We start from the raw sequence: 13,779 nt of genomic DNA on the forward strand, positions 1-13,779 counted from the left end.
GGAATGCTGGGGTCAGGGTGGTTGATGGTGGCCGAACTAGCTAGGGACTAAATCTAGAAGCGCTTGCGAGGAGGAGGACTTGGGTGATCCTGGAGGGTGTGGGATGCAGTGGAAAGGAAGGGCCAAACCACAAATCCGGAGTAGATCTGTGGATGGTTCTTCAGAGGTGTTCTCTTTCCGGTTGTCCTTTTATTTGGCAGCACGAGAGTCCTCATGGTCTCTGTTCAAGTTCTTGGAACTCTGTCTTTGGGTGAATTTAACCTGCATTATAGCACTGCCCAGGGCCTTTTCTGATACTGGGTACATACGTGGGGAAGATGTCAGAAAACAGGAAACCGCTTCTAGGTTTCGTATACAAACTCCAGGATTTGAACGCGTCTGGGAGCTCAGGCAAGACTCACTGTCCTTCATGTCTGAGACTTTTCAAAGTCCCCAGGCTCTTGCCTTGCTTGCACACGGTGTGCACCTCGTGTCTGGAAAAGCTGGATCCGTTCTCAGTAGTGGACATCCGAGGGGGTGACTCAGACACAAGCTCTGAGGGGTCAGTATTCCAGGAACCCAAGTTATGCAGCCTGCAGCCACAGATCGGCATCCTCTGTCCGGTATGTGATGCTCAAGTGGACCTGCCCTTGGGTGGAGTGAAGGCTTTAACGATAGACCACCTGGCCATGAATGATGTGATGCTGGAGAGTCTGCGTGGGGAAGGCCAGGGCCTGGTGTGTGACCTGTGCAGCGACAGAGAAGTAGAGAAGAGGTGTCAGACCTGCAAAGCCAATCTCTGCCACTTCTGCTGCCAGGCTCATAGGTAAAGAGGGAATACCCCATTTATTGTGGCTTAAGAGTGGAGTTCGAGGACAGCAAGACACAAATCCCTTTGTTGAGCAGGTCAGAAGGAAGGCTTTCTCAGACATTCCCCAAATGCAAAGACCAGTACACTATGCAATCACAAGCTTTAGAAGGGAACTTAACACATCTGACCTGATGGTTGTAGTAATAAAAGCACCGCAGGTTTCAGTTTATGGAATACACTGAGTTTCCTTCCAACCCCAACCATTTTGTCCATGGAAAATGCATGGTGAAATGAAAGAGGATTACTGTGTCGAGTAGTCCCTGCGCTTGACCTCATCTGATCATTGTAACTTACTGAGAGATGGGTGTGACTTCACCCCTATTAAATGAGGAAATGGAAGCTCAGCAATATTTTGTGATTCACCAAAGTCTCTCAGCTGGTAAGTGTGTAACAGAACCGAATCCTCAGTTCAGACCTAGCTCTAAGCTCTGTTTACTGAACACATGTCACGTTGGTGTAACTGTCAACTGGCTGTGCCTTAAATCAGACCTCTGGCCTGGACAGCAGGCTGGTAATTGGGGTGTTTTGTCTTTTATCACCGTCTAGGGAGAGTTTGTTAGATGAACTAGTCTTTGTCTCCATTTCCTTTCGACTCTAGTGCATCAGAATACAAAACAAAATGAGTTTCTTTTTTTGTTTGTTAGAGTTCTGACCTCCCTTTGTTTTCTGGCCTTACCAACAGAACAGTTGTCTTTGCTCCCTATTTTTAACGTGTGTGACCGTCCCTATGACTGTCTTGCTGCCAGCTCAACAGCTGACCTGTTTTCTCTGTGTCCGCACTCGTACCAGAATAGCCATACGCACTTCACGGTGATGGGATGTTGCCAGGGAACTCTATGAGCAGTCACTGCGTTTCCTTAGAGATTTCCCTGAGCCTCCTAGAAATCTGTAGAAAAGAGGAATTCAAGGGGACTTTTAGTACCTATTGATTTCACTTTCTACTAATGCTGATGACTCCTGAGGGGAATTCTGGCCTGCCAGTGTATGCGATGGCCAAAGGAATTGCTTTACTAAAATGTTAATTAGACATGAGATGAGTTTGCCAGAGCCAGCTGGCTGCTTTCGTTGCTATATAGACCCATCTGGCATGGTTTATCACTTGGTGTTAGCCTTCTACCACGCTTTAGGAAGTGGGCTGACTCTTGTCTAAACCTACCAAGTGAGTGAAGTAGAAACCTCTCAGAACAGTCTCAGCACTGCAGCTTTGAAGATATATCTCATGCCAAATTCAAGTATTTATGGATTGTGTCCAGCACTCAGATAGGCATGTGCCTGTGGAGAAATAACGAAGCAGAGGATCCTGTAGGTTTTTTAAAATTATTATTATTAAGGATTATTTATGTATATGAGTACACTGTAGCTGTCTTCAGATACGCCAGAAGAGGGCATCAGATTCCTTTACAGGTGGTTGTGAGCCACCATGTGGTTGCTGGGAATTGAACTCAGGACCTCAGGAAGAACAGTCAACGTTCTTAACTTCTGAGCTGTCTCTCCAGCCCAGGATCCTGTAGTTTTATATATGTTCTGAGGAATGGGACTCAAATCTGCTTAACCCCTAGAACCTCTTTGCCAAACTGTCTCCCTCTAGAGTTATTCCCTCACTTCCTGTTCCCAACTGCTTCTTTCCAGGCGGCAGAAGAAGACAACGTATCATACCATGGTGGACCTGAAAGACCTGAAAGGCTACAGTCGGGTTGGAAAGCCCATCCTCTGTCCTTCTCACCCTGCGGAGGAGCTGAGGCTGTTCTGTGAACTCTGTGACCGGCCAGTGTGTCGGGACTGTGTAGTTGGGGAGCATCGAGAACACCCCTACGACTTCACCAGCAATGTCATCCACAAGCATGGAGATTCTGTGCGGGAGCTGCTTCGAGACACCCAGCCCCACGTGGAGGCCCTGGAAGGCGCCCTGGCTCAGATCAAAAGTGTGAACAATGCCCTCCAAGAGCGAGTGAAGGCAGTGGCAGCTGATGTCCAAACATTCTCTGATGGCTACATCAAAGCCATCGAGGAACATCGGGACAAGCTGCTACGGCAGCTAGATGACATACGGGTCCAGAAGGAAAATGCTTTACAGCTGCAGAAAGCACAGCTGGAACAGCTGTTGGCAGATATGCGGACTGGAGTGGAGTTCACCGAGCATCTGCTGACCAGCGGCTCAGACTTAGAGATCCTCATCACCAAAGGAGTGGTCTTAGAACGGCTTAGGAAGCTGAATAAAGTTGAATACAGTGCCCGCCCAGGAGTGAACCCTAAGATCTGCTTCTCCCCTCAGGAAAAGGCAGGCCAGTGCCAAGGCTATGAAGTATATGGGGCCATTAACACGAAGGAAGTTGATCCAGCTCAGTGTGTCCTTCAGGGAGAAGGTAGGCAAGCATTTCTCAGTGGTATTGAGAGAGCAGTGCCTAGGGACACTGACATTTAAAGAATTGTGTTTTGCTCTCTGGGGGTATAGTGCCGATGGCAGAATGCTTGCCTAGCTCGTACAAAGCCTGGGTCTGATCACTGGCACCACACAGAACTGAGCATGGCCGCATGTGCTTTTTAAGCCCAGTACTCACAGATGGGTCAGAAGTTTGAGGATCTCTTTGGATGCATAGCAAGTTTGATGGCAGGCTGGGCTATAGGAGACCCTGTGTCAAAAAGATAAATGAGGCTTGTTCAGCAAGGCATACTGGTTTTCAAGGCAGTAGCTCCCTGCCTTGCCCTTTCCTGTCTCATGGTCTGGGCAGGCTGCAGTTACTAATACTGAGGTAGGCTTGAAGCTTTTGTACTTTTGGAGAGTAGAAGCTCCCAAGAACCTAAAGGTTCAGGCTTTGCTTTGGGGAGATAGAACCTGGCCATGTCCACAGGAGGTAACAGCACTGACCGGGCCAAGGCAGAATCCGCCTGCTCAGGGACACGCCCCGCACGTCCTGGTGCTTGGATACTGTGTGGAGGGTGGAGCCATGAGGAACACGTGGTCACGCTTGGTTCACACAACTCTGTGTCATTGGTAGTTCAAAGGATTTGGCAGGTTGTTTTGTGTCTGTTTCATTTGCTTCTGTTTTTGAGACAGGGCCTCACTGTGTAGCTCTGGCTGACCTGGAACTATGTGGAACAGATTGGCCTCAAACTCACAGAAATCCACTTGCCTCTGAATGCTGGGTTTAAAGGTGTGCATCGCCAGACCCATCTGGAAATGGTTTCCTTTATACCAGTGTTCTGTTCCTTTGGGAAGAGTATTATTCAGACACTTTTAGTATGCTCTACCTACTCTAGGAGGACCCAGGGCTTAGAGAAGATAGTTTTGAGGATACCAGTCTCATACAAGCCTAAAGGCTGTCTTTGGCTACCTAGATGAATCCTGATTTTTGTAGTTTCCTTGGGGCTGAAGTTAAGATGCAGAATCCTATGTGATCCCAGAGCAGCTGCTGGTGAACCACTTAGCCCAGGCCTGGGGGTGGGGGCAGGGGTGGGGGAAGGGTGGTTGTCTGTACAGCATGGGAAGGAGAACAGGGTGGTTCTTATAACTAGGAAGCACAGCTTTCTTTGGTCTGCCTGGGGGAGATGGCCTCTCCTGGGAGGTACTCACTTGTGTGTTTGTCTTTTGCAGATCTCCATAGAGCTCGAGAGAAACAGACCACCTCTTTTACCTTGTTCTGTAAGGATGCCTCGGGAGAGAGCATGGGCAGGGGAGGAGACAACGTCCATGTGGAAGTTGTCCCCAAAGATAAAAAGGACAGGTGTGTGTGTGTTCAATGAATCATGTTTAATAGGCAGTGAGGAAACAAGGGCCTTTGAGTTACAGGAGACACAACTGGACTCTTCATCCTATGGTCCCATAATGCCAGTAGAAATGATTCTATACCATTGACCCAGTGTGTTTCCTTGTGTAGGTTTTATGGCCAGCTTCAGTTCCCTCTCAGTGTAGTCTCCCCTTCCCCCAGATTGTCCTTATTCCAAACCCTGGAATGGACAGTTTTGTTGTTTTTAACAAATAACAGAATCGTACCCTTTATGAAACCTAGTCTGTTTTCCTAATACGTTGTTCAGGACCATGTTTATATAAATCTCCCTCTGCAGTTGTAATAAGAAGGGACCACAGAGCAGGGAGTATAAGAGAGACAGCAGAAAAGAGCATGGGAACGTTTTCCCGGTTCTCACCATGTTAGGCTAAAGTAGAGCCGACACTGTTAACCTTCGGTCTAAGGGACGTTTATGATTCACGTTGGATGTAATGAATGTAACACTGCAGAGCCCCAGCCTCAAATAGGGCTGGAGCGGGCTTGTGAGGGACCAGCCTTCTGAATCCTTTCTGTATTCAGTCCGATCAGAACAGTGGTCCAGGACAACAAGGATGGATCATACCGTGTTTCCTACACCCCCAAGGAGCCTGGAGTCTACACTGTGTGGGTCTGCATCAGAGAGCAGCATGTGCAGGTGAGGAAGGCCCCCACCTGCTATCAGCCCCCGAGCTCTCAGCTCTCATTAGGCGGGTGGCTTAGGACCTGGAATCAGCTGTCCTTTCCTCTTCATCGTGGACACAGCCCAGATTCTGCAACTCGTGTTCTTACCAGAGCGAGCTCATGGCCCTGAGAACACTGCCCGGTTCACCCACTGGCGTTTACATTTCATCCTCCTGGTTAGTTTGTCAGGATTCTTGATCTGGGGAACATGTCTTGACCACAGGGGAGTCCGTTAACAGACACATTTAACAGTTTTCAACCTTTCCACACTGTGGGCCACCGTTGTCGGGGTTACCCTCCTCTTATCATGTAACCAGTCATTTATCTAACCATCAGCCCATAGGCTATGGATATCTGATCACAGCAAGTCAGGAGTAGGTTGGATGTCCTTGTATACTTCACTTGCGTTTTCTTCAACGCCTACTCAGACACATCTGACAGGAGCTCTGTAACCAACCAACTGCGGAATCTGAGCCTGTTACTTTATCTTTGGGTGGTTTTGTTTCATTTTGTTGTTGTACGAAGTAGGGGACAGAGTATTGTTATAATCCACAGGCTGTCCTATAATTCACTGTGTAGCCAGGCTGGTCTTGAACTCTTGATCCTCTTGTTCTGACCTAAGTGCAGGGACTACAGGATGTAGTCATGTTTCCATCCAGGTTATTTTTTAGAAAATAGTGTGCTTGCCACATCTGAGCTGTGAACTTGAAAGAAAGGTGGTACTAGCTCAAGATTTTAAGGCCCAGTTTCTGTCTTCCCTTCAAAAGAGGGAGCCTTTAACACTGGGAAGTCTTCTAAGATACCAGACTTATGCTTTGGCCTTTCTCAGATGATGTGGTTCTTACATAAGGACAGGAAAATTACAATACTTAATAAACATTTGTGTTTAACATAGGAGATTAAAATACAGGAGTTATCCTTGAAGAAAAAGGGGACAGAGTTACTAACTTGAGACTCTTAGCTACATATATTAAGGCTTTCTCTCTTCCATGTATCTTCAGTCTATCACTAAGAGGCTGGGCGAATGGATTTGTGTCCAGGGGAGAGGGGAAGGTGCTAGCTGTGTTTGAAGAGATATGTGTGGCTGAGAAGTTATAGAAAGCACCACATGTATCCTTTCTTGTGGTTGTGGCAGCCTAGTGACTACCCCTGACTCCTCAAGAATTGAGACTGAGACTCCTAAAGACTGCAGTCATTCACACAGAAGCCCAAGTCAATGACTAGTGTGGGTTCCACTCCCACATCATGCAAGGCTGAAGGGAGGCAGAATCTGTGAGAGTTTGAGCCAAGTCTGAGCCAGTTCACATGACACTGAAAATGGAGTTGACCTATGGAACTGTCTTCAGTGCCCAGAAGCTCATGCATAATCAGTAACCTGGTGAAATGTGACTCTGGCACTTAGCAGGAGGGCTGCACCAATCCAGGTCCAGTTTAACTGCTCTTGTATTTGTCCTTATCCAGCTGAGAAGTCCCTACCCCGATATACTCCTGTCCCGAGTCCGCCCTGAGACTTAGAGCCTGCTTTCATGCACTGATGGCTCAGCACATTCTTTGCTCTTGGCCTGAACCCTTCAGGGCTCCCCATTCAACGTGACCGTGAGGAGGAAGCATCGGCCACACTCAGGTGTGTTTCACTGCTGCACCTTCTGCTCCAGCGGAGGTCAGAAAACTGCCCGCTGTGCCTGCGGAGGCACCATGCCAGGTAAGCATGGTCAGTGACCTCAAGCCTACTGTCCCAAGCAACAGCAGGGCTCCTTCCCTTCACTGCCTAACGGCGCTACTAGGTCAGGGTGTTTGAACTGAGGCTTTTCTTACGGAATTCTGGTGTAGAGACAGGACAGATACCCTATACACAAGCCTTTTGTTCTGAATTGAAATGAAAGGCTTCAAGGTTCTGAGTTCCTTCTTGATACAGTTCACTAGTCCATGGGCCTTCTGACCAGAATCTGAGGTTTTCAGATTCAGTCTATACCTATTCTGAGCACTGTGAAATACAGATCCATCCAAAAAAAAAAAAAAAAAAAAAAAAAAGAAAGAAAAAAGAAAAAAAATCATGAGGAAATTTAAATGGGGAGGATCAGCGGAATGGTGGCCCACAAAATAAGCTTTTGTACCCCTCCTTGTATCCAATTCAGGATGTCTCCTTTTCCATTAACCTGCCTTCTATTTCATGCCACTCACTGCATATAGTTAAGATCCAAACCAGTTTACTTAACAGTTCAAGTGCAACTAGTTCTCCTGGAGGTTGCATTTGGACAGTTCCGAGAGCCTGCCCTGGCCATGGTTACCAGATGGTTCTGATTACAGTGGACTCAATCGGTAGTTCCTTTGTGGAGCTCTTGACTGCTTAAGTCTGAACGTTGCCAGGCTTAGCTCTGTACAGCTGGACTTTACTTTCTGTTGTTTCCCCTTCTGTGTTATACAGGTGGGTACCTTGGCTGTGGCCATGGGCACAAAGGCCACCCGGGACGTCCACACTGGTCTTGCTGTGGGAAGTTTATCGAGAAGTCAGAGTGCTCGTACACAAATGGGCAGAGCGCACCAAGGAGTCTGCTTAGGACCGTGGCACTCTGATGGCTTCCTGGGGACAAGTTGGGCCAGGTAAACCTGAAGCTAGCATGACTTCAGATGTGCAGAGAGCCCAGAGCTTGAATAGTTCCAAAGAGATTGGCAGAATTAAAGACAAAGTGCTTTCTCTAACGTCAGACTTGAAGCGCTTTTCTGTGTGTGAGCGTCTCACCTGTACCATGGCGGGGTACAGGCCACCCCTCCCCCACTCTCAAGGCAGGCTGATTCTCTTTTATATCAGCATCGAGGTGTTTGTGCCATGGGAGCATGAGACACTGGAGCAGAGAGGATTTTATGCCTTTCTTTCTGTTATATTACAACCTCTTGAGTTTATCCCTGAGCTATAGTCTAAGTACTTCTCCTGGAGAGTGAAAACCCCATTGTCCCATTCAGTTTTGGTTAGTATCCTATCAGTGTTTTCTCTAGTGCATGGTTTACGATGATTACAGTGTTTTTGCTGTTTAGGTGAGTCCTGGGTGCTCATGTGTAAGACACACAAGCAGACAGTTAATAAGGGTGTGGTGAGAGCTCAGCCATCTCAGCTCTTACACCAGACCAGAGCCCTCCACCCACACAGCTCTGACTGAATGGACGGTGTTTGCCGTGTCTACAGGATTCTGGGAAACAGAACTACTGGAATTGTATTATGAGACCTCTTAGGGAGTGGTGACTTGGGTAAAGCAAAGGAAACGAAGCACTTAGATGACCACTGTCAGGTCACCACAGGTTACATTTCCCTCTTTTAGCCTTAAACATTAAGATACTTTCTTCCTTTTCTAGGAACATTCCCCTTGAGCCCCTTTCTGTAAGCAAACTCTGATGTTCCCAGAAGATACCACTGCTCGCCTTCCAGATGGCTGTTTGCTCCCTGTGTCCCCTCCCCCAGAGTCTCTGGAGCTTGCCATTGCTGTTTTGAGATCACTGGTTCTCAGTGAGGGTGGGTTTGTCCCAGTCCACCTCCCTGAGGCATGTCTGGCAGAATCTTGGGGATACAGGTTCTAGCAGTATTGAGTAGGGCCATAGGTCAGTTTATTAAACGGCAGGATAGCTTTTTGCAGTAAATGGAGCACGTTCTTCCTCCCTGCAGCGCCATCCTCAGGTCTGAGGAGGCATTCTCCACCGTTCCCTCCCAGGCTCCTCTGCTCAGCCCTGCACTGTGCTGTCCTGTCTGCTCAGCGGAGTTGGAGAGCAGGCCTTCCACTTCTTACCTCTGTTCCCAAGACCTCCCAAGTCCCCTCCAGGTCCACTTTGTAGATGTGATGTAAGCCATTGGACATCATAATCATCTCCCCATGTGTGTACAGAAAGCACCTCATTCAAATGCGAATGACTTCCAGTGTCCAATTCTCACTTGCTCCTGCCTGCCATCACTGAATGGTTGCTCCTGGAGTCCTCTTCTTTACAAGAGGACTTTAGAAGAAAACCCTAAGTCTGTCCTTAGGTGGGTCAGTCCTGGAAACTGCTTGCGTGTCACATACCATATCCAAATCACTAGTAACTCCTATCAGCTTTACTTTCACAACACATCTGACTCCTCTCCGCACCCACCGCTACTATCCTGGTATGAAAAGTCACAACTTCCCACCAGAAAGCTTTGTCCCTGACCAGCCTGCTTCCACGTCGGGTCATTCTGCTCAGTCCCTTCAGTGACCCTTCATCTTACAAAGTTAGCGCACGTGCTTCACATTACCATGTATGGCCGGCATGGTCCGAGCCATGCCCTTCTCTTCCTACCCAGCCCCGTCGTCTGTCAGGCCCCGCAGTGGCCCTGCTGGCTGCTCCTCATGCTTGGCAGTGTCATCTTGGAGCCTCTGTAGTGACAGGCCTTCTATCCGACATGCCCTTCTCTAAGATGCATCCCCCTTATTTCAAGTTTCTGCTCTAGTGTCATCTACACCCTATTAGTTCCTACCATCCTGAATAAAACACAGGTATCACCCAGGAGAAGGCATCCTCCTGCCCCAGCTTCATCACCAGCTGCCACATATCTGCTGACTGGACTTTAGCTCCGTGAGGGCAGGGAGTTGACAGTTAGTAACTGTACTGTCCCCATGCAGGTCAGGTTTTGGCTCGTAGTTGAGGCAAACAATATGTTGAATGAGTAAAAATCAAAGTTGGTAGAATTTTGTTTGGCTTTACTTAGTATGTTCTCATCACTTCCATTTTCCCAAACCCAAGTATTTCTCATTTAACCAAATACCACTTGGGAAAAGGTCTTAACCTTCTATCAAACTTATTGGATAAACCGTAAGCACCCAAGGGACCAGCCTTGTATTTTCCAATTACCTCAGACATCTAGGGAGTCTTCTGCCATGAAGTCTCTGGAACTTACATCATCTTTCCCCAGGCGTGTTTGAGTCAGTGCAGCACAGTGCATCAGAGCTTGCGAGTCTCCCTTGGAGAGGTTGCAACAACTGGACAGCTTTGTGTAGGTGAAGCTGCATCTCCAGAGGAAAACTTTCATTTCAGCGGGGCATTCGGGCTCTGGTTGGGCACCCAGGCTCTAACTCATACCTATAAGCAGGGAGAAAGGACTAAAGATAATAAGTACGCCCTGGCTGGAAACAGCTGTTCATAGTTAAAGTCGGGGGGCGGGGGGGAAGGTAGGGGTGCCTGGGCTCTTCCTTAGTTTGCACAATAATAGCCCAATTTAGTCCAGATGCACAGGCAGCTGGAAAAAAAACATCTATGGAAAAGTCAGTGATCTGAAAAACCCCAAACTCTACAGTAAGGAGAAAAGGAGGTTTTAGGGGGGATACGAATGTGCTTCAGAACTTTGGGCTGAGCACACTAAAGGTACAGCTTTATGTCAGTGACTCGGCTGGTATATTACAGCTGAGAAAAAAAACCAAATTAAGAGTCTCGGTCCTCTGGGGTACTAGGATAAACACCTTGGCTGTCTTGGCCAGCCTACCCATCCCCTCTCTCTCAATCATTGCTCACCGTTACTCCAGAGGATGTGCTCCTATGTCAGGTGTGGCTGGATAAAGATAAAGCAATTAGAAGCAGAACCGAGGGATAGGGACCCCACTGTGGTGTCAGTTCCTACATATTGGTAGAAAGCATTCCTCATCACTTCTCCAAAGCCCTCATCAATTTCTGTGATGAACCCTTCAACTACACAGGTCCTCTACCACAGCTCTTGCCAGCAAGTGACAGAACAACTCGTCTTAATGCTCAATGCTAGGCCTCGGGAGGGTAGGCGTATGTTGACTCTGCTTTCCTTTAAAATTGGAGTACTCAGCGGAGCCTTGCACACAGTAGGTACTTGATATATATTTCAATTAATGTACAGGCACTGAGCAGCAGAAATTCTCCTCGCCCTCCTTTCTTAGACATCCACCTACTCTCAGATGTAGAATCTGGGTAGAAAGCACTGAAGACAGTAAACACATCCCACCATTACCTGTTCCTGTAACAGGCTGACCACACCTCCTCTTTGTCCCTCAGTTATGGACTCCTGTAGTACAGTGTACATAATTGGCCCTAACTTCATCTTTATTGATAAAAACATTAGATGATATGCCCAGGATTCCAAGTTTTATTATTTCTCTTTGTGCTTCCACATGCACCTTTTTCTTCCTATATTTTTTGAGGGCTTGCTGCTGCTAATTAGATGGCCAACATGACAGGAACTGGGGTCATCTAGGAAAAAGCCTCCATCAGACTGGCCTGTGGGCCATTTTCTCAATTAACGATTTATGTGGGTAGTGCTTCCCGGGCTGGTAGTCCTGGGTTGTGTGAGAAAGCAGGCTCAGCAGCCATGGAGATCAAGACCGGAAGCAGCTTCCCCACGGTCTCTGAGCCAGTTTTTGTCCTGACTTCCCCCAGTGATAGTGTGACCTGGGAGCTGTAAATGGAAACAAATTTTCTCTTCAAGTTGGCTTTGTCCATGTCACAAAGTCCTGGATGGAGTTTGAAAAGGCCTAGAATGCCACCTGGCACACTTACTTGATCAACTTTCAAGAGAAAAGCCAACTAAACCCTCATGAAGGAAACCCCTTGTAAAACTGGTGTTTGAGAATGTGTGCCTTGGTGATAACCGTTCAGTCTGGCTCTGCCAGCTGAACCCTGCCCTGTATGCTACCCCCAGCACTGTCACCAATACCTATATATTTTAGGATTTAGAAGGGTTTATTACTTCAGATTCTTCATGGCCAACTCACAGGAAGTAGGCAGATGACTGTGAAGAGAGACCTGCAGCAGAGGTTCCTGTGACATCAGCAGGACTCAACACAGCGCCTCCATCAAGTGCACTGTTAGGTGCTGCTCATTGATTTGGGGCACAAATTCACCATTTACAAAGAAATTGATTAGTGAGCCAAGCAGGGTGGCCAAGAACCTTTAATCCTAGTTGCAGCAGTAGGGTTACTACAAGTTCAAGATCAGCCTGGGCTAGAGATCCTGTCTCAAAATATATGTAACAACAATAACTTGACTCACATAAAATGAGCATAAAGACTGGGATATAGCTCAGTGGAATAGTTCCCGCCTAGTGTGCTTGAAGCAGGGACCCATCAATGCCGAAATGAAAGAGAGAGAGAGAGAGAGAGAGAGAGAGAGAGAGAGAGAGAATGAATGAATGAATTGGGACCAGGGAAGTAGCCCAGAGTGCTTGGTAGCACAGTAACCTCCTGGATTCAGCCCCCAGGACCACAGAACAAATGAATGAACCTAAACCCGAGATGGACACAGAAGGCCACACTAGCACTGACTCCTGTACTCTGTCTTGGGACTGAGATTTTAAGAATATTTGGTAAAGTCCATCCTATCGGGCAGTTCTCCATTCGCTATGCCCACAGACATCACTAGCATCTCACTTTGGTGGGAATACTCACCCACCTCAGTTACAGTGAGGAAGCTTTGCTAGCTGTTCTATCCAAAAGGGAAAAATGAAGGGAAGGCTTTAAGATATCAGGAGTCTATAAAGGCACTTCTCAGTGAGCCCTGAATGTAGGCTAGACTCTGTTCTCCAAATGAAGACCTAAATTTGAAAGTTAGGACTGTCCAGCAGTGCTTGGAGTGGACATTCACAGCATTCATCTCACCTGCCAGGTAAAATAAGTTAAACCATGTATATTTATTATATACTATTCTCAGCATAGTATGTAATAAATATTAATTTGTACACCATACTGACAGGACTGAAAGGGTTCTCCACGGCACAGGCCAGTGTAGGTGAGGCAGGTGAAGGACACCCGAGGACCTAGTCCCCAGAGTGTAAGACCAACTCTGACAGAATGATCGATGGTCCACATTTGGTTCAGAATCCCTGATCTTGATCCTTCTAGAGACAGTGGGGGACCACTGAAACAATGATTTCCAGACATGAAAGGCCACAGCACACATAAACACATGACTTCCACATAAGGTCATGGCAGCCAAGTCCTGGATGAAAGAAGACTTTATAAATTCCCACTCCATAAGAACTCCTGGCAACCAACGGCTGTTGGGAAAGGGTCATTTTCTTCTGGGATGCGACCTCTGATAGGCTGCCAGTGTTCTGTGTACGCACTGTCAGCACTGTGTACTCAGTGGGCTTAAAAAAGTTCATCAGTTGTGGGGGGAGCAGTGGTGGAGAATATGGTATGAACGAGAATCCCTCATCTAGTAGTATTTACCCGTTTGTACCTCCAGTAGGTTCACAGAAATAGCAAGAAGAAACATCCAGAACACTGCACAGGACATCCTGTTTCCTTACGTCACTTCTCTCCATGCCCCCAGCTAGAACTCAGGAAGTGGATCCTACCTGCAGCAGGTGGTCTCTGGTGCTGAGGGGAAGGAGATGGGGTTTGGTGAACACACTGCATCACCTCTGTGACTCTGCTGAAGGCGTTTATTAAGACTATACCAATGATAACACAATGTGGAACAATGGCAGAAACTGACACAACAGTATTTAAAGCCAATGGCAAC

The 13,779-nt window shown here is 47.5% G+C and overlaps 1 protein-coding gene across 2 annotated transcripts; it reads left to right on the forward strand.

Moving 5' to 3' along the window:
• Nucleotides 1-7,995, forward strand: TRIM45 (tripartite motif containing 45). 2 transcript variants are annotated; one of them, XM_080915274.1, is made up of 6 exons: nt 1-805; nt 2,480-3,213; nt 4,443-4,572; nt 5,155-5,269; nt 6,871-6,997; nt 7,721-7,995. In XM_080915274.1, exons 1-6 carry the CDS (start codon nt 318-320, stop codon nt 7,867-7,869), a joined length of 1,743 nt encoding a protein of 580 aa, XP_080771400.1. In that variant the 5' UTR covers nt 1-317; the 3' UTR covers nt 7,870-7,995. The 2 variants fall into 2 exon arrangements, with proteins under 2 accessions (XP_080771400.1, XP_080771401.1); XM_080915275.1 differs by lacking the exon at nt 7,721-7,995 and having other exon boundaries at nt 6,757-6,890.
• Nucleotides 7,996-13,779: the final 5,784 nt, after the last annotated feature.

This window comes from Micromys minutus (assembly GCF_963924665.1).
Source record: "Micromys minutus genome assembly, chromosome: 4".
Lineage (NCBI taxonomy): Eukaryota > Metazoa > Chordata > Mammalia > Rodentia > Muridae > Micromys > Micromys minutus.